Source organism: Epinephelus moara, chromosome 10 (assembly GCF_006386435.1).
Source record: "Epinephelus moara isolate mb chromosome 10, YSFRI_EMoa_1.0, whole genome shotgun sequence".
Classification (NCBI taxonomy): Eukaryota; Metazoa; Chordata; class Actinopteri; order Perciformes; family Serranidae; genus Epinephelus; species Epinephelus moara.
Genome location: NC_065515.1, coordinates 16620284 through 16642706, shown reverse-complemented (window position 1 = coordinate 16642706; position 22423 = coordinate 16620284). Strand labels below are relative to the sequence as shown.

General features: G+C 41.7%; 1 protein-coding gene across 1 annotated transcript in view; it reads right to left on the bottom strand.

Moving 5' to 3' along the window:
• arhgef18b (rho/rac guanine nucleotide exchange factor (GEF) 18b) overlaps positions 1–22423 on the bottom strand; it is a 57234-nt gene that overhangs the window by 12010 nt on the left and 22801 nt on the right. Inside the window, exons 12-30 of the mRNA XM_050055270.1 lie at positions 14790–14857; positions 14026–14071; positions 12320–12521; positions 11548–11654; positions 10059–10199; positions 8307–8557; positions 7682–7807; positions 7126–7243; positions 6729–6983; positions 6459–6535; positions 5452–5630; positions 5196–5269; positions 4670–4855; positions 4045–4191; positions 3579–3694; positions 2936–3004; positions 2699–2746; positions 2284–2565; positions 887–1036 (exon numbers count right to left, since the gene is read on the bottom strand). Of these exons, the coding sequence (XP_049911227.1) occupies positions 887–1036; positions 2284–2565; positions 2699–2746; positions 2936–3004; positions 3579–3694; positions 4045–4191; positions 4670–4855; positions 5196–5269; positions 5452–5630; positions 6459–6535; positions 6729–6983; positions 7126–7243; positions 7682–7807; positions 8307–8557; positions 10059–10199; positions 11548–11654; positions 12320–12521; positions 14026–14071; positions 14790–14857 (2642 nt within the window). The remainder of the gene's footprint in view (positions 1–886; positions 1037–2283; positions 2566–2698; positions 2747–2935; positions 3005–3578; positions 3695–4044; positions 4192–4669; positions 4856–5195; positions 5270–5451; positions 5631–6458; positions 6536–6728; positions 6984–7125; positions 7244–7681; positions 7808–8306; positions 8558–10058; positions 10200–11547; positions 11655–12319; positions 12522–14025; positions 14072–14789; positions 14858–22423) is intronic.

Genomic DNA, 22423 nt, shown 5'->3' with positions numbered 1-22423 from the left:
ACAGATATTTGGCTCCTCAGTGTTCCTCCACCTTAGAAGGGTGGGTACAAGATTCATAGCCAGGGGATGGGATGGAAGGAGAAAAAAAGAGAGGCTAGGTGGGAGAGGTTTGGAAAACTGATGCAAGGAAATGGCGAAAAAGGAAGTGAGAGACTGGAAAGACCCTTCGCATTCTTTATCATGTGAGTAATCATCACCAGCACCACAGCTCCTGGTATTACCTCCTCACTTCCCTGTCACCCAACACCCCGCTTTCCACCTCATTTTCCATTTTCTGACACACACCTTTGAAAGTGTAGTAGCATGCTCTTTTGTGACTTTCAATCTGAGTTTCCTATTTTTCAGAAGCGTTTTTTAAATCAAAGTCCCCTACAAACTATAGTAATAATAAAAATCCTTCATACAATCAGTCATCAGTAATAAAACTGAAGAACACCTTCAAGCTATAGTTAAGTGTATCTGAAATAAATCACACTGTATTGCAAACTGAACCAATATTTCACATTTGTTAGCTTCAGCTTCATCTATAGTTTCTGTGTCTGTGTGGCTGGGAGGATCCACATGACGTGAATTCCACCATCTGCTAATACGCTGACCGTACACACTGACAAACATGTAAACACATCCGTGTATGCAGGCAGCTAATGTGGTATAAACAGAGCAGCATGCGTGTCTGCTGTCCACATCCATTTTTGGACTACAGCTGCTCCTTTACTTTTTTGAAGTTCATTATTTGTGTGAATTAAATGTTGTCTTAGCTAGCAACAGCCTGCTTGCTAGTCTTGAGCCTTTTCTCTAAAATTAAGGCATACTGTGATATTTCTGTATGAGCAAATGTTGTATTTTGTTACACTGTTAGGCCATCATCTCTACTACCAGTTCCCACCTCAATAGTCTTCCTCTTGATCTTCTTCTGGTGCTCCAGGCGTTCCTTTTCTTTCTCCACAGCTCTGGTGGACTCTCTCAGCCTCTCCAGGTCCTGCTGGTACGTCTCCCTCTGACTCTCCAGCTCCCTCCGCTCCTCTGCCAGTTGCTCCTGCATCCAGAAAAAAAAACAAGCAACATTAAGACATTTTTATGAATTACTATTTGTGAAATACATCCTGTGTTTTTTCTGGGTATGGTATCTCATGTCATCCTGTGTTTTTTGTTAACTTGATTTTTTTTCATTATTGTCTATTAGTTTCACCTGTCATGCCATTATATGGGTCATGTGATGGCCTCTGATTGGTTTCTGCCACTATATAGGTGTTGTATGTTTCTGAAGGCCTGACAAAGACCTGCAGTGTTCGAAACATGTTGGCTCTTTTAATGATTTAGCCACTACAATAAAGGCTTTTTAATATTTCCTTCCTCCTTTTTCTGTACTTTTTCAGAGTGCCTGGATTGCCTTCCTGTACATCCTGTGTTTTTGTAATTCCTAGTGTGCAAAATTTACACAATGAACACGAGACATTAACTTGAAAGGAAGTACAAAAGGTCTTTAAAACAATTTGAAGCTATTTGTATACAGGTCATAAAAACTAGAACACTACGAGAGGCCCTCCCTTTCTCGGTGTCCCCCACTTGAACTTAGTTTGAAATGTGTGTCAATTTAAAAGATAAGTTTGAAAGTCGAGCAAGCTGGAGTGTGTCATAAGGTTTGTCGTAGAACAATAAGCTTTCTGTGAACTGTGACGTCTCACATGATATACATCACTAACACCAGCTAGCTAGCTATGTTCCATGCACAAATACGACGAAATCTCGCCTGATGCGTTTTATCCTGCAACTCTTGGTCTTGTTTATCAGCCAGGACGTGAAAGAACAAGCAAGACCTGTTGTTTGTGTGAGTACATCCCGGTGAGAAACACACACAGGCATCGTAGCTTCAGGAAGAGAGAAAGCTAAGACTGTAGTCTTTCTAATTCCATATTTTCAGACTCATCCTTTTAACAACAAACTTGACTTGCAAAAGTTCCTTTTAAATTGACAAACTTAATATGTGTACTTCATAACACAATTCAAGCAGGATCAAACATTATTTTGTCTCTCGCTGTTAACTACCATACATAGTTTTTCCATGATAAGGTCCCATGGTGGTCCACCATAAGAGGAGGGACTTCACCTCCCAAAAGGAACAGTTTATTTCTATTCACTGCAAATGAGAAAATCAAACATAGAACAATGAGACCATAATTCAAAAGTAACGCAGAGCTGCAGGTTGATGAAATTCAGCCTTTCACACACATCTTTCACTCTTTCAACTTGTCCCACAGGCCTAAGGAAGACAGAGCACTTCACCTCCAGCCGTCTGCATTCCTCCTCTCTTTGTCGGAGCCGGGCCTCGGTGGCTTCAACTTGGTGCCGGTGCCTCTCCCTCTCCCTCTCCCAGCGCTGCTGCTCCTGCCGGTGCTGAGACTGCAGCTTGTGGAAGCTCGCCAGCTCTTCTCTCTGCAGAGCCAGAGTCCGCTGCTTCTCCTGTTCCAGGAGCACATTCCCTCTGTGGCGGCCGGGCAGGGAGGCCCGCTCTGTCAACGAGGCTCGCTGCAGCTCAATGTGACTGTCCTGTTGTGATATGATGGCCTGAAGACGGAGACAGGGACAGGTGAAAAATAACACAAGGTCATCAGAGAACATATGTGACATATGTACTGGGACTTGTACAGTAAAAGAGAAACTGCAAACACACAGAATATATCATGTTTCAGTTAGTTACCTGCAGACTATAGAGCCTTTGGGAGAGCATCAGCACTCTGTCAAAGAACTAGAATGGAGACAAAGGGAAGATTATCATAATCAAACAACTACAGAAATCACCAAAACAACACAGTATTTAATTGGATTTGTAAACTTCTCATAGGTACATCTTTTCAGTTCAGTAGGCATGGCTATGAATATCAAATCCAGCAGAGTTGTTTGGCACAAGGTGACAGATCAGAGAAGGAGAGCTTACCTCAGCCTCGGGGAAGGAGTTGGACCAGATGCGGTTCCATCTGGCGGGAGTGCAGCAGCTCTCATCAACCTGAGCAACAACAGTGAGACACACAGCAGCTCATACTAATGAAACAACATCACAAACACACTGCACGTACTATATACAGGTATAGGATGTAATTTCTGTACCTCCTAGACACTAAAATACAAAAGAAATTTGACTGAGCTCCTGGTATTATCCATGGTGGTACAACTAGTACTATTCTGTGTGGCAAATAATGTTAAAAAACTGTCTCAAGCTTTATATGAGAGCTGAGCAGCATAACAACGATCAAATATTTGTCAGTAACTCAATATGGGGCATGTTTTCCTGCAACAGGAGTAAAACTGGCTTTGTTTCTCACACACTGCTCATTGTCAACAACATGTCGTTACACTCTGTCTGCCCGATCAGTCTCAGTCTTATATTATCAAGGCTTTATCTATTTATAAACAAATGAATTGACCTGGGAGAACAGGGTTACAGTAAACATCAGGACATGGAAACTTTCCAGATGACTTGGTCTGGTCATTACTATTTACAGGAACAGTATGACTCATTCCAAGATATACTGTTTGTTTGTCTGTGTGTGTGTGTGCGTGTGTGTGTGTCGAGCCCCTACCGTCTGCTCCAGGGTGTGGCTGCCACAGAGGTCTTTGAGCTGAGGGTCAGAACTGGCTCTCTGGCTTCTGTCTCTGTTTCTGGACTCGCCAGAAAAGTTCTTCTTCACACTGCCATCTGGCACAGACACACAAAATACAGACACACACATGGAAACGGACACAGGGACAAACACACACAAGTAATTAAACCAAACCGGTACATAGAGATATTGACAATAACACACACTGCACAGAAACAACACAGATATACATGTATAAATGTGTGCCTACAGCTGTCCTGAAATGCTCTTTTTTAAGTTAGGCCCCAGAGAAATTTGTTCTTCAACCAATAAAACCAATTCAAGGAATCAACAGTCAAATTTGTTTAGAATTCAGGATTTATTAATGGCATAAAGGCCGCTGAAATACAATTGCAAATCCATTAGATGGCAGGCTTCCTCAGGGCATGCATTGTGCTGGACTCACTCTTACTGAGGATGGTGGGGCTGCTGTCATAGCCCCCAAAGGTGTCCGCTCGCCTGGGCAGAAGCCCCGAGCCGCCCCCTTCCTCCAGTCGCGAGGGTGGTGCCTCCTCCCTCACCCCAGACTGCAGCAGGTTCTGCAGATTCTCCACTATAGTGAAAGAGACAGCAAGTTAAAGGGGTAGTTCACCCTGAAATAGATAGACAGATATCGTCCTCTTACCAGTAGTGCTATTTATCGGTCTAGATTGTTGTACGAGTTGCTGAGTATTGGAGATAAACTGCTCACAACAAGTTCATTTTAAGCTTTGAGAACCACAAGCTCAGCGACATCTAGTTCCATTATATTTGAGAGAAGGCAGACATCTCTACAGCTGACATCTCCAATAATCTGCAACTCACATTGAAACAATTTAGACTGATAAATAGCACTACAGCTAAAGGGAAAAACACATTTTTGATTTTGAAGTTGAAAAGCTGAACGTGGAAATGCAACAATGCTCCTATCAAGTGATTTTTTTTTACACAGCTGCAGTAGATGAACCTAAAATTGACAAAAATCTTGTGTAAAATTCACACAATGCCTCTGCATCTGAAACAGATACACATATCATGCAGCATCGTCCCACCCTCAGTGATCGCTCCTTTGAGCAGGGCCTCCCCCTGCTGGAGGTCTGAGGCGTCTCCTCGAAGCAGAAGTCTGGAACGTGACGCTGTGTCCTCTAAACCTGCCACGGACTCTGCCATCTCCGCAAACAGCTGCAGCTTCTCAGTAAGAGCCTGGACGACCACTGCATCCTTCTTGCTCAGCCGTTCTGCGATGGGAAACATGAAAAGGAGCAAGAGAGGACTTAATTCCTTAAAACAATAGATAGAGAAGCAGGATTTAACACGTGTACTTCTTGTGCAACTACACAGCAACCCTTATGCTTCATCACACCTGTAAAAGTCATAGGTGTCATAAACAGCTTTTGATACATGGAGTAAAATCTGTGTGTCCTAAATCTGTTTCTACTGAGATGAGATGTAAAGAAAAACAAAGACAAATCAACTTGTAACAATTTTAAGGTTAAGACGATACATGAGCACCCTCTTGTGGCCAACTATACCTACTTTATGATTTTCCAGGGGTCATTGCTTTTGATCTGCATTTACCTTGAAATTCTTTGAACCTTGAAGCCCTTGCATCTTCCTCCTCGCTGAAGAGCCTCTCTTCTGTATGAGGACAACTAAGAGGACACAGGACAGAAACCATTACGGATGGAGAGACAGAGGAAGCAAACTGAGTTTGGTTATGATACATTTTCTGTTATACCTAAATGTTTCCCCTATCTTGTTTAAAAACTTTCCACAAAATGTGAGTAACAGTAATGAAAGGTTGTGTAATTCCTCTCTGTATGAATGCAGCTACCTCTCAACCGCTTGCCGTATGTGTGCCATCCAAGTGTTTCGCTCCTCCTTGGAGGTGGTGTGGATCTCGTACATCTCGGGCTCATTGGAGGAGGCACAGATAAGAAACATGGCTTTCTCCTCATGGGCCACTTCCCTGACAATTAGCTTCTGAAGGGAGATCACTGACGGCTTGTTATCCTGGGGGGAAAACAATGACAGGGGATGAAGAAGAAGGAGGAAAGAGACAAGAGCTTTTCGGTTACTGGTACCTGAGGTAGTAATAGCATTTTCAGGGCTGGGCAATTGTTCTTTTTTTCCAATTATGATTTTGGCTTTAAACAACTATGAAAACAAGATAACTGAGATAAAACGGTTATTGTGCTGCATTCTGTTTTGCAATAATGCTCTCATTTTGACTTGTCTTATAAATTCAACACACCTGTTTTCTTCACAGCAGGGCGCTCAGTGTTACCAACTTGGCAACTTTCTCAGTAGATCAAGCAACTTTTAAGACACCCTTAGTGAGTTTATTTCTAAAAATCAACTAGCACATTTTTCTTTAGACCATCAGGGAAAAAGCGAGAAATAAATTCAGATATAATATATTGTAATTCCTTTCCTTGCATGCTGCTCAGCTTAATCGCAGTCTACAGCTCTTCTACCAACAGCTAGGGGTCTCTACCTCTTTCGCTAGCCATTTATATTTATGTATTTTTACATTTATTTTAAATTTGTTTTTTAGTTGAATAATATTTAAAATTCAAGAAAATCCACGTTTGAAGAGAACTTTTTAAAAAAGTTCTATAAATGCATGATGCTCCCTAAGACACTGAGTAATCGTGATCTCAATTCTGACCAAAATAATTAATGATTATAATTTCTGCCATAATCCAGCAGCCCTGCTGTCGTGTATCATCAACCAAATTCTGCTCCCACTCACATCTTACAGCACGACTCAAGTATTCCTCTTTAATACACATGTTGTTGTTGTTAGTGTTATATTGACAGAAAAGATAAATCACTTACCACTGTAGCAAATACGTATCTCTGATCCTTTTCTTGTAGCAAGAGCAACACATCTGACAGGAGCACTGCGAGAATATCTAAAAGGATAACAACCACAAAAGACACCTGTAAATTTGCAAGCTGAAAAGATGTATGAGTATCTTTTTTACTAATTCATTTTAAAACTTTCTTAAGGGCCAGAATGCCAGCCATATTGGTTTGGAACACATATATGCACATTACTAAACAGTAGCTAAGTAAAGCACCTTGTTTTATTGTGCCTACTCATACCTTTGAGCCTGCCAGAAGCAGCCTTCCAGTTGACTGTGCCCTCGTGCAGCAGCCGTCTTCTGCCCTGCGCCAGGTCCTCCCTGCGAAACACTCGTCCATCTTTGATTTTTCCCAGCGCCTTTGGCTCCATCTTGTTGTGTATGTCTCGGAGTCGAGAGTTCTTCTCATGGAGATTAACCAGCGCGTCAACCTGAACGATGGTGTCTTTAATTAGACCCAGAGCCCGAGTCAGATCCTCGTGCTCCTCTGTACCCGCTAGAGACGGAAACAAAGTGATACTTTATAGATACAGCAATATAAAACTATACTGAGTCAAGTTATTCCTCATTAAATATACAGGTGTTCTCTCCTCATTAGGGATTTATTTTAGCAGTAAAATGCACATGAAATACTGGACCTTCAGTGTTTTGCAAAATGCGCTCCACTAGCACTGGGTACTTGGTGATGCGCTGCGTCACCAAGAGAATACACTCCGGCACTCCTAACCTCCGCACAATGGACAGGTTGTTGATTTTCTGGGAAGAAAAAAGGTTATTATTCAGTATAACATTTATCAGACTGCAAACTGCCTGAATGTCCTTAAAGCTGTATTATGGGACTTTCACATTTAAATGAACGTCACTTACTTTCAAGCCCTCGGCAAACAAATTCACACAATTCTGATTAAGCCTATAGCTGCCAAAAAGCTATTGGCAAAGCAAAAGGAAATTAAAGACCTAGCTTTATATTATTTAGATTTTGAGTATTATTACAGAATTAATTTTACCTTTTAATCAGTGATTTTTAATTTATTTTATTCCTGATGTTTATTTTCTTTTATGTTATCGTTCATTCATCGTGTAATTACTCTCACTGCCAGAGGGGGGAGACAAAAGTTCTGCACTCCAGCTTTTCCCACACATGTACTGTGGATTAAATCTGACATCAAAAATGAAAAGACCAATGTGTCTTACCCGTATGATATTGTGGAACTTTTTGTTGTTTTGCAGCTGTTCTTTGTAGTAGCTGACAGCCTCAGTGTGGTGACTGCAGAAATCTCCGTAGCTGTCCTTCATCCTCTCTCCTATTTCACCTGAGAACTGGAGAACAAAGACCACTGTCATCTCTCTGTTCTGATACTGCAGTCTGTGGTTGTGTATCTGCTCACACTGCACCGTGGCACATGTATTATGCTGATTACATATAATTTGTGTATCATTTTGTGCATGTGTGACTGTCTCCAGAAGGTTTATGGTTCAATTGCTGTTTGACAGGCAGGCAGGAGGCTTGGTTGTCTGTGAGTGTAGCTGGGCTGCACGTAAACAGTCCAAACTCAGCAGAGTTTTCTCTGACAGAGTTGAGAGTTCAGTTTTAACCATGGACTCTCTGAAGAAGGATGCAGTAGTCATCCAGGCTCTCTGTAAAAGTTGACTAAAACGTCATGACTTTTCGTCGACTTCGGTATTGAGTTAACGTCAACTAAAACTAGACTAAAACTATTGAGGATAAAATTCATAAAGTGTGACTAAAAGCATTTTCATTTACAGATTAAGAGACTAAGACTAAATTTTACAATAGCTCCCCAAATTAGCTCTGTACCTGTGCGATCAGAATGTCCGCCACTCTGTTGATGGTATAGTTCCTGTTGCTGGGTGAGACGAGGTTTTCTCGCTGCCGCTCTTTGAGACGAGAGAGGAAATGTGTGTGAAGCTCGAGGAGGTTTTCCAAGCGGGGAAACAGACAGTCCAGCCTCCCCGAGTCCATCTGGAGGTTCTCCTTCAACTCCCGGACATATATACGCAGCATTATCTTCAGTGTCCGCACATGGTGCATCTCCGTCTGCATCAGCTCTGTATGACAAAACGTTACATGTTTATGTTCTGCCATATAAACCACATATACCTATAATGTATTGCAATGATATGGAATGACTCACAACAGCTGCTTCATGCTATTCAAAATGTCCATTAAGTATTTAAAAAACAAACAAATAAATAAATATGCATAAGTTATTCCTTAAAACAGTCCTACAATTTAAAGAAAGCTCCACTGATTTTACATGTAAAAGTCTGTCTACAGATCTTGGGAAGTATATCTATATCTATTAGTAAAAAAAAATCTGTACAAAGCATTTTGTGCCTCCAGAGTCACCTGTGCATAATGTGAAAAACTGTGATGTCACTAGAGGCAATGCCAGCTGGGGCTGAAGACAACAAGTTTGACATTAAAATGTTTGAAAAAATTGAGCTTACTGTAATGTAGGCAGATTTTGTCAAAAAGAATAATGCAGGGAATAATAATATATAAATATTTAGAATCTAATTATTTTTTGTCTCTTAATTGTGTTGGTCTATATTATACCATTTTGCGATAACAACCATTACATCTCCCCCCATCTAAACACAGTGACTATGTTTAAATGCACACTAATATTTCACCATTATTTCGAATATGACAATATTCTTAATTTGTTGGGGTCATAGAAACAGCATTTATGTTTGGATATTCTGTATTAGGCCCTTTTCTGAATGTGGACTTTTTATGATTAAGACAAGTTGTATATGCTGGTGTAAGTCGAGTTTCAAGGGCATTCTTTGGATATGTATACAGCGTATTTGGAATATGCTGATTATGTGCATATGCTAACTGGGCTTTTTAATGTTTGCAACACACGGCCTTGTGTCTGTTTACATTTAGCTATGTGCATAGTCATGGATGCTTTGTACACTAACACACAGTTTACAAAACAGTGGGGAGATGCATGCCCAAAAGAAAAGCCCGCATTTCTGGTTGAAAGAAAAAACAAAAACTTTTAAACATTATGAAAGACTTTGATATCAGCAGGTTTTTAGATATGCACAAATATCATAATTCTGACCTCTTCAAGAGGGTGGTTAAAGTAATGAAAGAGGGAGGCTGTGTTTGCATGATTGAACATATCCGCCACCCGTAAAAAACTCTGAAGAAAGCCTATTTTGTTGCAAAAAAGCAAAATGATGCAAGGCCTTTTCCATATTTTGACGCGATAAACAACATGTTAGAGGATGTTAATTCAAGTATGCATGGCTGCATGAAAACAGGAAAAAAATATTTTTTATTAGCCACGTAAACATCTTTGAAGGAATATTGTCTTTTTCAGAAAAAGGACAAAAAACTGAATATTTTGTGCATGTAAACGTAGTCAATGAGACTTCACAACTGTGTGTATTTATTACTTTATTGTGTGACATGACCCATCCCCAACATGTTACCTGCCCCCTTGTGGCTTAACATACTGATACCTACAAAATAGAAACAAGTCTTTCAAGAATAAAAACACAAATAAAAAACACATAAAAAAATCACACTCACCATATAACACATCCTGTCTCTTCACCGTTTCTTTAGAGTGCTTCTTAACATACAGCTGGTCGACTGCCAAACTCCATGACTCTGCCTCCAGGTCCTGGGCATCAGCCTCCAGATCAGCCCGCACTGCTGCATAGTGAGCATCTGAGGAGAGGAGCAGAGGCATCAAAAGCTATGACACATTACAGTGTTATAATACAAAAAGGCTTTACAAAAGAGGTAAAGGTCAGCAGAGGCGCACCGTGTGAGAATACAGTCTGGGCTGTGCTGCTGAAGGTCGTTCTCGACATCTCTAAACTCCCATGACACCAAATGAAAATATCTTCTGTTCTCTTAAGGACCAAAGTAACTCAAGTCCTCAGATGACTTAACAGAATTCTCCACATTTTGTATCGTCCATAAATAACGGACAATGATATTCAAGACATGATTCTCTTAGAAAAGGTCTCTGGTTTCTAATTGTGAAGCACCCAAGTTTAAGAATAGTTCACTGCTGACGTAATGTCTCGTCTTTTTGTGTTTTGGCAGAGCTGAAAATGATACATGGGGATAGTGACGAGGCAATACAAACCAAGGAATCTTAAATCAACGACACAATGCGTCCACACTTTCTTTGTTATTCCTAAACTTTTTCTAAAATTCTAAATTCTAAAATAATAAGGCTTTACCCACCAAACTATGGCAAAAATCGTCCCATTATTATGACACAACTACATGCATATGAGATCAACTGTTATCCAGTCGCAACAGCAAAATGCACTGTAAAAATAAAATCTCATAAAGGACGGGGAAGGAGATTATCTACTTAATCTAAACCAACAAAAGAGCATGGAACTTGTGGTTTAAAGGGTGGGAACTGTCGGTGTTGACTTGTACTCAGTTCAAGAGGAGCTGGTTATAGCTGACCCTGCACTGTATACTTCTATCTCATTACTATTGTTTAACAGATAATACTTGAAATATCAGGGACTTCCTTAAAAAGGTGTTTGCAGCTGATTTTTTAATGATAAATTCAGGTTAGTGTCTTAGAGTGCAGTAACCTAAATGTGCTGCATGCTTTTCATTGTGGATCAGTAATATTCTGTAAGGCAACAAAGAGAGAAAAAAAGAATCTACATGCTCCTGAGTATAAGTGGTGCAGTCGCTTTTTCATAGTAAGTGTGCCTCTGATGATAAATAAACCTTAGAACAGGGCAGCTGGGAAAAAGATGGTGCAGTAGCTCTGTGTATGTGGCAGGCTGGTGCCCAGTTAGCCTGTCCCTCTCTCCCACACACTACAACTTAATGAGACAGGGTGAGGTCACCCCTGACTCCTCAAAACACACTCCACACTTTCTCCTCCTCAGATTTAAGAAAACTCCCTGAAGATAAACTATCACTTTGCACTCAGGCAAACTTATACGTCTTGAAGGACTGAACAGGCTGCGATATAGCTGTTACCGCCATAACCATTTCACTTCAGGAAACACTTTTAACCAAGTGTGAAACTCACCTTCAACGATGATGGACTCAGTGGTGGAGGGAGCGAGGGAAATGGCGTCTTCGTTGCAGCGTTTGGAGCGGAGAGCATCTGTCTCGTCCATTTCCCCGGGGAGGGATCTGAGGGACGACAACCACAGGTCCAAAGTGGCATACATGCTGAGTCAAACTTAATCCCTGTAACTGGTGGCAGCCTCAATAAACTTAACAGTCAACGTGTGCATTTACAGGTCCACAGTAACACTGACGTTCAATTTGTCACAAATCAGAAACCCAGGCAGCTACATTTTTCTTTCTTACTTATTGTCGTCAATCTATGACTCCCCATCTTCTCCTCTTATTTACACCTTCCCTATGCCTCTGTCTCTCCCTCTCTGCTACCGTCTTCCCATCTCGTTACACATTTTTCTTAGTGATGCAGCCTTAAAGTAGTCCACTTCTGAGATTCGTCTAGACTCAGTTTCACAAGGCTGTTATATTAGAAGAGACAGCTTGCCTTGATATGTCAACTATAAATACGCATCTTACGATGGCATAGAGAAAATAGTATTTCAGCATCAAAGAATCTAAAAATATCCAGCATTAACATACAGCAGGTCCTGTAAACATCTACAGAATTATAGTGGTGGTTTTTGAACTCCAAGTAAAAAGGAATCCTGTCATTCAGGAGCAATCTTTTTTAAAAAAGGAAACTAGTTACAAAGAAAAAGAGAAATTCTTCTGCACAAAAAAAGGCCTTCAGAGGAGGAGTGAAAAAGTCTAACTTCCAAGGCGGAGATACTCACCCTGAGCTGTTGTTGTGACGGAAGCTCTGGCCAAAGCTGGAGGCTGTGGTGGAGCTGGTGCTATGAGCAGCAGTCGGCTGAGTGCTAGGTCCCCACGCACTAATGGTCATGCCTGGGGTGCTGAGCAAACCTGGGTGGCCATCCAGGGCCTGTGATGAGGCTGGGCCCGAATGCTCCCGCTCTCTGTTCCAGTCCTTTATGGCTGGGGAGGAAAGACGAGAGAGAGGTGAACAGGGGCAACGAGAGGACACGTCGGAGGAAGGTGGGGAGAAACGGGGAGAGGAGAGAGAGAAAGCAGAGGATGACCAGCGGAGAGAAGAAGAGGACGAAGAAGAGGCGGGCGGGTGCTTGTTGGATCCCTGCCCGAGCCGACCCCAGTATTTTTTCAGCCAAGATCGAGGCAGGGATCGGAAGAATCGGCAAGTGATCAGGTCGCGGTGCATCAACACTCGAACGCCCACATGTCCAGACAGACCCCACGATGAGGCGGAGGAAGATGGGGAAGAAGATGAGGACGGCTTTGCAGTCCTGGAGCAACCTTTGGTGGCTCCCGTGGTTTCAGTGGTGCCTTTATTAATCGCTAGCTTCATTGTGGATGTGTCAAATTAGGAGGAGCAGCAGAGGGAGCTTTGTAATAATCCAAACTCCAAGGTAACGTTCAATGGTTGCCGTCACAGTATCACTAGGTATTATAGCAATGGTAACTAAGTAATGGCTGTCATGGGTGTAAATCGGGAGAAGCAAAAGAAGCCTGCTTTATATATGTGTCCGATCTCTTCTAGCAACTTCCAGAAAGGTGCACACCCCTTCATTTTTCTCACACCTCATGATAGTCCACTTTCCTCACTGCCTCTCCTCGTCCTCACGACCCCCTGCATGAGCCACTGATTGAGCAGGACATGAAGAGAAATCAGGTGTGGCTGAAAGGACTCCAGCTGTTCAGTGGAGAATAACAACTGCTACAGGAGATTAACTAAAGCTGCTGCTGCTGCTCAGGTCTCCTGCGGGTTCAGTCACATGCACAGGGACCTGCTTAAAGTTACAATTAGCACTGATTGAAATTTCCCTGGGATGGACCACTTGGTGATAATAAATATTAGTACACTGCATATTTCATTTTGAGGCCAATCAATTTAACAAGTCAAATGAGCTTTAATCTCATCTTCTATTAAGTAGAAAAAATATGTAAGGAAGAATGTGACATCCTTTAGAAATAATCTGATGTTTGATTTGCTTCCTTTTGTTTCTCATTGTGTCCTGATACAAATTTGACTAATGCATATAAATATTGTGTGGCGCAATAATGGTGCAATTTCACTTGGTTCAACAAGAACTGAACCAGAGGTCAATCCCCTGACTGTTTCCGCTAATCATCACCTTTGCTTACAGTCTGTCGGAGGCCAATTTCCCCTTCTATGCTCAGTGTGTAGGCAGACATACATACATCACAAAGACCCAGACCCATAAAGACACACACACACACACACACACACACACACACGCAGGAGAAAGAACAGGTCAATATCATCTTCAGAAGTCACAAGAGTTCATCTGTTTAATCCTCTGCAAACCACCAGAGAGGCAGCCAGTTTTTTAATTTGACACACAGGGACTAAACCATCTTCCCACCCCCCTCCTTCTTCAATTGATACTGTGGTCAGTGGGATTCCCAAGGGGTCCATCTGCACATACACGTTTCTGCTTACCAAGATTAGGAGATCCCGACGGGCCGGTCCTTGGTTGAGAATCTCTCTGTGTGGAGAAAATAAAGATTGTTTTTCAAGGCCGTTTTCACGAGCTTTTATCAGCTGAGTGACAGCTTACAAAATGCCTAAAAATTACACCCTCTTACTGTATTTTCTTTACAGGACGAGACCGCTCACATGGCCTTAACAAGCAAAGTCCATCTCAGGCAGGCTCATGAGAGCGGACAGAGGCGTGTAATCTTCAGTCGAGTTGTCTTAAATGCCCTGTCCCGAATGAGCGCACAACTCTTCCTGCCAACAGTGGATTTATGCCTCTCTGTTGAGGAGCTGCAGCTGCGGAGGCTTTGTTGCTGCACAGAGGGCTCCTCATCTATAACTAATATGCACCACCTCTAAATGTAACTACAGGGCATGAAGCATAGGCTGCATGGAGAAAGCAAGATATGTACTTGTAGGTGCAGGGAGTGTTTGTTGATGGTGAAAACAAGAAGCTTGGAGATCTCTTTTTTAGTAGTGCTAGACAAATTTGGGTTTTGCAATGCAGCATAATCATGTATACTGTAATTTTGTCTCATTATTAGCATGCATTTAGTGTCACAGTGGTGCTACAACAACTCTGAAATTCATTGTCTGTGCTACTGATCCAATGTCTGACCATGTACACGTGTATACCAATATATCTAGCCTATATGCAACAAAGTGGAAGTCAAGGAACTATGGTTGACTTAAGCCCATGTTTTCCTATGCTCCAGTGTAGTGTTTACCTTATTCTTGTTGCTGCTGCAGTCACCCAGCAGAGACTTGCAGCTCTTGTGAACGTTCACAGCACAATCTGAAAAACAGAAGGACAGGAACACAGAGTCAGAGCTGCATTAGGTACAGAGTATACAGTACACAGAGGCACCGGTGGTGGCTTCTGGCTTCAATATGGACGAGAAAAATGAAACGGTAAACAAAGTTTGAAATTTCAAAACCAATCCGACAGCTCCCTGAGGGCAGAGTTCAAAGTAAAAGGCCGTGACTCAAACAAAAGCACTGCAAAGGTGCTGAGACAAAAAGCCCGGAGGCGTAGCTTTTCCAGCTGCCGCTATCAACAATCACAAAGTCGAGTATTTGTTTTCAAACAAGTATTGTCATCAAGTCAAAGTATCACTTCTGGCTTGGTGCAGCAATTGCTTGTGTTGATTTACACGTACAAGAGCCACACTGTGGCAGGTCAGGAACTTCTTTATCTCAGTAATGGCTTTCTCTTTTTGTCCACTTTTCTCCCTGTATGGAAAACAAAGCTACTGCTATCAGGTTTAGATGACATGACTGATTGTATCTCTGCTGATTAACACAGATACAAATCAAAGTTGTTTTGGAAAAATATACTGCGAGCACCCGTCCATGCTCTATTTAATTACTGGAAAGACAAAACACTTGTAAAACAAAGCAATTCAATCTTTAAGCCTGCCTAGTACATACTGCATAAGACAAGCAACAGAGCCCTGTCCTGAGGGACTAGGCTGGCAAAACAAATGAAGGTATCACTATGCAAAGTCTGGCCCCAACCCAGCCAGGTAAAACCAGACTGACGTGGACAAGAAGCACATGGCCTTCAATGCAAAACAGATTCAGATGTACACATGTGGAGAAATACATAAACACACTAAAACGAGAGCTGCTTCTCTGCATAGAGGCTGATCGGTAGAAACAGGGTTGGTGGTTTAACAGCCTGATCTAATGCAGCTATTAGCGAAAAGCAGTCCTCTGCTGAAGTGGGTCACTCAATACTGGAAAACACCATGAAGTCTGAAATCAGAACCACAAAACAATCAAGAGACATTAGACCGTTTTACACTAGCTGTTCAGGATGGGAATGTTAGGCTATATTCTGCTTTGCTGTTCTGTATAGAACATACATGGAACTTTTTTTTTTTTTTGGGGGGGGGGGGGGGTCTGTTGTTCCGCAATTGAGCAGGTAGCTGAGGTAGTTAAATAGCTGATTCGCTGTGTGTAAAATGAAACTTGATGCTGACACTGTTGTGTTACATGTCACACCTCTTTTGCTTCCTGTAACAAGCTATCTAAAATTGCACGCTTTTGGGGCAGCATCATGCCAACGTTATTTGGTCCAGTGTAAAAAAGAAAAGTCGGCATAATGGCAGATCATCTTTACAACAGTATTGTGGAATCTCAGATTAAAAAAAAAAGACTTTTGTTTGTTTGTCATTAACCAGTGTTTTAGTGCTCAGATTTTTATGACAACAAGGGTCTTAATGTTGTCATTATTTTCATTTCAAACTAGTGTTGTCACGATACCAAAATCTTTGTTTCGGTACCGATACCAATATGAATTTCGATACTTTTCGGTACTTTTTCCTAAGGAAAAGTCCTTTTGGATACAAACCTTTAGAGCAATAAATAGTAAGGGTGTAACGGTACCAAAAAAAAATCATGGTTCGGTAAGTTCCTCGGTACGGACATCATGGTTTGGTTGCTCAAATGTTTCACCAAGTTGGTGTTGTCTCGTGATGTCTCCCTTTGCGAGGTAGACTTTCTCTTGCCTTTTTTCACGTGCCAGCTGCGAATGTTGATACAGGTGTTGTCATACACACCACTTGCGCAATCTGTGCTCCAGTAGGAACAAGGAAGGCGTTTGTGTGCATAAATGAATTAAATAAATTAATGAATTGAATCAATTTAAAAAGTACCGGTATTTTCCAAATGCAGTATAGTACCGTTTGGAATACTCTAGTACCGCGGTACTATTTTAGTACCGGTATACCGTGCAACACTATTTCAAACTAACTAACTCAAACTTTCTCAGTAGCTATCAATAATAAATAATAATGACTATTAAGGACACAGAGAAAGGTCCATAGTGTACCAAACAAAAAAAGAAAATCGTCTATGTACAAAAATATGTACAATATCTATAAACAAGACAAGAAATACCCAACACTACATTATGCAAGCTCATATACTAAAGACATAATTCAATAACTGTACCCACAAACAAACTAAAGAGCCAGTGGCCCCACAGTCTCAATAAAAAATTCACTGAGCTCAGCTCAGGGTTGGCCAAGGCCTGGATAATACCATTTTCTGAGACGGAGAGCCTGCACATATATAAGATTTCGTATTAGAGCAGGGCAAGTAGGGACACCAACATTTACAGACACTTGGCTGACACTGCACCATCGTGGAAGCTTTAGTTTATGGCAAGTAACAAGATGAACGTGACAGCTTTAAAATCATCTTTCCCCCCCAACACTGCCCCCTTTACATTTTCCACATTACATGGGGCACAGGTCAGTATGGTGATTGTTTGAATATGGCTGCATAGCTTGTTGACAAAGGTGGCACTCCTGTGAACAACACAGTTTAAACATGACCCATACCAGCAACTTCCACTAACTGCTGTAAAGCCTACTGTAAAGGCCTCTGTTGCTTATTCCCCTTCTGTGTGCTGGCACAATGGAGACAATGACAAAAACCCTTCTTCCTGTGCAGTAAAGGCATGCAGCGATTATTTCTGTATGTGAGTGAAGTGAGTAGGAATAAAGAATAGGTTCATATACATGTGAGTTGTTTAGTGTCATCTATCTTCTATCTTACCCTTAGATCCAGCCCTAACCACTTTTACTTTTATTATTTTACTTCATTCATAATCTCTGGCCTGCCCCCCTCTGTCTCCCTCTCTCTGCTAATAAATGAACAATTGCTGGCTGAGCTGAAGGAAAAGAAAACAGAAACTGGCTTCTGAATAATCTTCACCAGCAGTGCTGTGTCCCTCTTTGACTCGGCTCCAACTGCACTGGACTGCTACACTTTAAGTTGGACCAGAGCGAGTCCACTGAATCCCAATGTCGGCACACATACTTTGCCCAAAAGCACGAAACATCTGACACAAACAACACCTTTTCAGAAGTGACTGCTTCAAATCAGATAGTCGTCATCAGATTTTGCTCAATTTTAAAGTTTTGGTTTATTACCTTTAGACTGAGGATTCAGGCACAGAAGTCAGTAAGCCAACAAACTTATCAGCAGTCGAGCAGCCAGACCCAGAGATAATTTTCCACCTCGCTCCGACTAATATGCAAAATTCCAGTCTCTCTGCCAGCCTGGCACTTTCAGACAAAAAGCACAAGCAAGCTTTCGAAGTTAAGTCTATCAAGACGGTAGTACATCTTCAACAAAGCCCAAACACACTGACTGAGCGAGGCTGGGAATAGGATTGTTAAGAACAGGTAAAGATAAGAGATTTAAGATAGACTGAATATAAAGCCATGTCATTGCTACAACATCACTAATAGTCATCACTGAGGAACCCCAAAGTAAGCTATTTCTGGTTAGGAATGTGTCATAGAGATGATTAAACTCAAACTGCTTTCAGAGGAATTTCTGCTTAATTGAAGTAAAAACGAAAACATCCTAAGATAAGCAAGAACAGTGTGTTTTCTGTTTACTGATATCACAGAGCTTATCAGCGATGAGTCGTTGCAGCTAGACCACCTCAACAGTTAGTACAATGCCAATATACCAAAGCTGCACCAGAAAATCTGTCATTACCGACAGATCAAAGTATACACAGCTTAAACATCAGGCCAGTATACTGCCTTTGTGGTAAATATCATCAGGTGGATGTGGTGGGCATAGTGTCGACCAGCTCTGCCACTCATGAGCAATGTGATAAATTCCAGTCACTCAGGCATGTCGCCACACAGTGGTTTTGCAGCTGATCCACGGGACTCACAGCCCCTCCATCAAAACCACCACCACCACACCCAACATCTGCTGACTGGGAACCACCCTATCACACAAGAAGCACACTTGTGGTGTACAACAGCACACAGATCAGTGACTCACTCAATGAACCAGAAATGCAAACGAGGCCTAGATCACCACTAAGTTCTGCAGAATGACAGATGATCAGCATTTTCTTTGGCCTGTGCTGGGCAGCTAAAATAGAAGTTATCCAACAAACCAACAGAGAATATCAAATCAAGTTAAAAAAAAATCACCTGTGCTACGACTCCTTCTGCAAAGAGAGAACGTGCTGCCTCGTGTTGTCTATGGGAAAAAGAAACTGGAATCGGGAGAGCTCCTGATAGCGAAGGGTGGGTTCTTCCAGGGAAACATTAACTCATACAACAGGACACTTGCCTTCAAACACAGGCGGATTTAAGACAGGGTGTGTCGAATTGAAGTTTAAAAGATAGATTGTTCTGTAAGCTTTCTAACATTACCTAAGACTTATGTATACCAGTATTGTGGCTTGAGAACATCACATATCACAATATTTTTGACCAAATACCTCCATATTGATATTGATATTGTGAAGATATTGTAGGGTTGACTATTGGTACTTTAACAACATATTTATACAATGAAATTGTTGAAGAATAATCATTAGTAATGTGGATAAAAAGATGAAGAGGGTAAAGGCAAATACCATTACAGCTACTGTAGAAGAGTGTGGTAAGTTAAGGAAGTTACATCACTTTACTGTAATGCAGCCTTTTAAACCAGGAAAAGGCAGCACTTATGGTACTACAGCATCCAGAATCTAAGATGATATCTAGTCTCGTATGACAATATGATTTCAATATATTGCTCAGCCCCAAAAGGATGACCGTAACCTAAGACATGGTGTAGATAACTAGGCGTAGGTCTATGTGTAGTTTACGAAAATTTCTTAAAACTTTCAGAGACAGATAAGTCATCACAGATTTTATAATATGTGTAAAATATAACACAATCAAATGTTGCTGGTGTACACGAACACTCTTAACTTCTGCACCATTAGACGAGCAGCTTAACAGCAGCATTTCGAGGCCAATGATTATTAATTTAATGAAATCCATTGTTTATTGTTATACTTTCAGTTCTGGTTTTCAGATTTTTGTTTTGTAGCATTCTTCAAAATTTGCTCAAACACCTGTCATACAAAACAATGGAGAGTTGTCCTTTAAAGTTCTGTGGCAACAACACTGCCTCATTCTTAACGGTTTCAAATCATGCAGTACAAGTGTGCAGTGTTTTCTATAAGCTAAAGCATACGAATTTAGGTAAAGCAGTGGTCCACTATTCACATATGCCAGCAGAGTTCACTTAAATGTGCGAGGAGTGTTAAACAGCTTGTACCCTCTTCTTGTTAACTAAGCCAAACGTATTAATCTTTCACAGTGTAACTTTTGATGGTGTAGTGCTACTATCTGACGTGAAGTAGGTTAGGTTACAATTTCCTGTGGTTTCCTCCACTATTCTTGGCTGAGTATAAACTCGTGTTTAAAAACCACATGTGCCCCCTATCATACTTGCACATGCAGTTCATAGAAAAACCCTGTGACCACATGTGGTTATATATATATACCAACCTAAAGGAAAAAGAGGTCACATCAGCTGTTTTGGAGGCATTACTTTTTTTTTTTTTTTTTTTTTACACAGCTACCTGCTTCCTGTATGTGTGAGAGGTTACTCTTAATTCCCGGTGACAATAGAGACAAAAACACCAACACTTGGGGCAAACTCTGAAGCAGCCAGCCAACCCATGACATCATCTAGTGAAACTGGAGGAACTGAGACTCAGGGAGCTGTTTACTCAGTGAAGCTAAACACCACCACCGGTCACATTTCTGGCCCAAACTGGAGAGTCATGATCACCATTACACACCAGTTGCATACAGATGATATCAGAAAATGAAGCTTAGGGAAAGCCAAGAAAGAAGCATATCTTGATCTAAATAAATGCTGTGTACTTTCACGTGAGAGTCACACATAGAATAAGATCGATTATTTTACTCATTCCACTCATCCCTGCCTATCGTCTGACTAATCAGGCCAAGAGATACCATGAGACAGAGATGATAACAACAGCTTGGAGGTGAAAAATCTACTGAGGGCTACTCAGAGGAAACATGGAGGCAGTCAGACTTTAAATCTAGTAAAAGGCATACAGAGAGAGAGAGAGTCAGGCATGCTGGAGGGCAAAGCAATGATGCATGGAGAAGTGGTGTGCTAACAGGGTGAGATGGGTGAGACCCAGAGTCAGTGGAGTGGGCTGTTATGCACCGGCAGACCTGCCAAGCACAATTAGCACCATGTGACCCAGTCAGAGAGAAAGCTCAGTCTGAACGGAGTGGTAGAAGAGTAAGAAAGGCAAGAATTTGACACTGAAGAACAACATCATTTAACACATCGAGGATTATGGAGTTTCATAACAGCGAGCCAGTTAGCTGCCTACTGAGCTGAGCCAACTATAGCGGGGTGGGAGCATAAGAATAAACACAACAGTTACACACAGCCTCGACTGCACACGACAGATCACGATCCAACTGTAATGCAACTTGTACTAACCTTTAAATCCTCCCTTCACACCAACGTTACAGGCATCATCTCAGTAAGCTACTACATTATTGCAGCTGACTGCGGGTGAATAACAGAAATTATCTTAGAGGCTAACGTTAGCTAGCAATCACCTGTTGAGCTCCAGGCAAAGTCTGCAACCAAACTCCTAAAAGAGGCACATAAAGTGAAACTGACGTGAAGTTGTGCAACCTTTAAAAACGAAGACAAGCAGAGTCGATGTGGTGTATTGTTGTTATCACTTTAAGCTAATTAAAGCTAACTGCTCACCCGACTAACCTTGTTTTTCAAATAGACGCGGCTAACGCGCTAGCATGAAGTGGCTAACCGTTAGCTAGCTATACGTTAAGAGTGACTGGGATTTAATTTGGGACAGTTTCTGAAACATTTAATATCGAAGAAACTTTATAAGTGGGTGTCACGTATTAAAACAGTGGCTCAAACCTGACAGGACAACAAGCCGTCCGAGGAAACATTTAAAAAGCGGTAGTTTGGCTATGGTTAGCATATAGCTTCTTAGCTAGCGGCCAGGATGCCCGAAAAGTCCATTGAGCGAAACAACGGGAGTTATCCACCTGATCCCGCTACGGACCATCGCTACAGTGGCTGCCTCTTACCGTTTCAACAACACCCGGGTTTATCTGACTCAGCTGCATCCGAAAGGAAATGTAGTCTGCCCGTGAGATAGATAAATCACTTCTGCCATTGGGGTCAATGGCAAAAAGTATCCCACATTCTTGGTTGTGTCCAGTTTTGTGTCCTACTCTCACTGGGAACAATCTCTGGCATACACACGACGCATTCCACAGGCTGATTCTCGGCTGAATCCCCACAGGGCTTGGTTCAAATTAAAGGGACACTCACTTGTTTTCTCACGCCCGTGCCTGTGTGTAACCTCACCAACAGGACAAGTGTCAAAATGTAGGATTTGTAACTTCATCACTCTCAGCAGCAGCCATACTTGTTGAATGGGAGATTGTCTCAGGGGGAAAGCCGGAGAGATAGATGTGTTATTGGCTTCTGGTTAGTGTTACAGTGAAGCAGT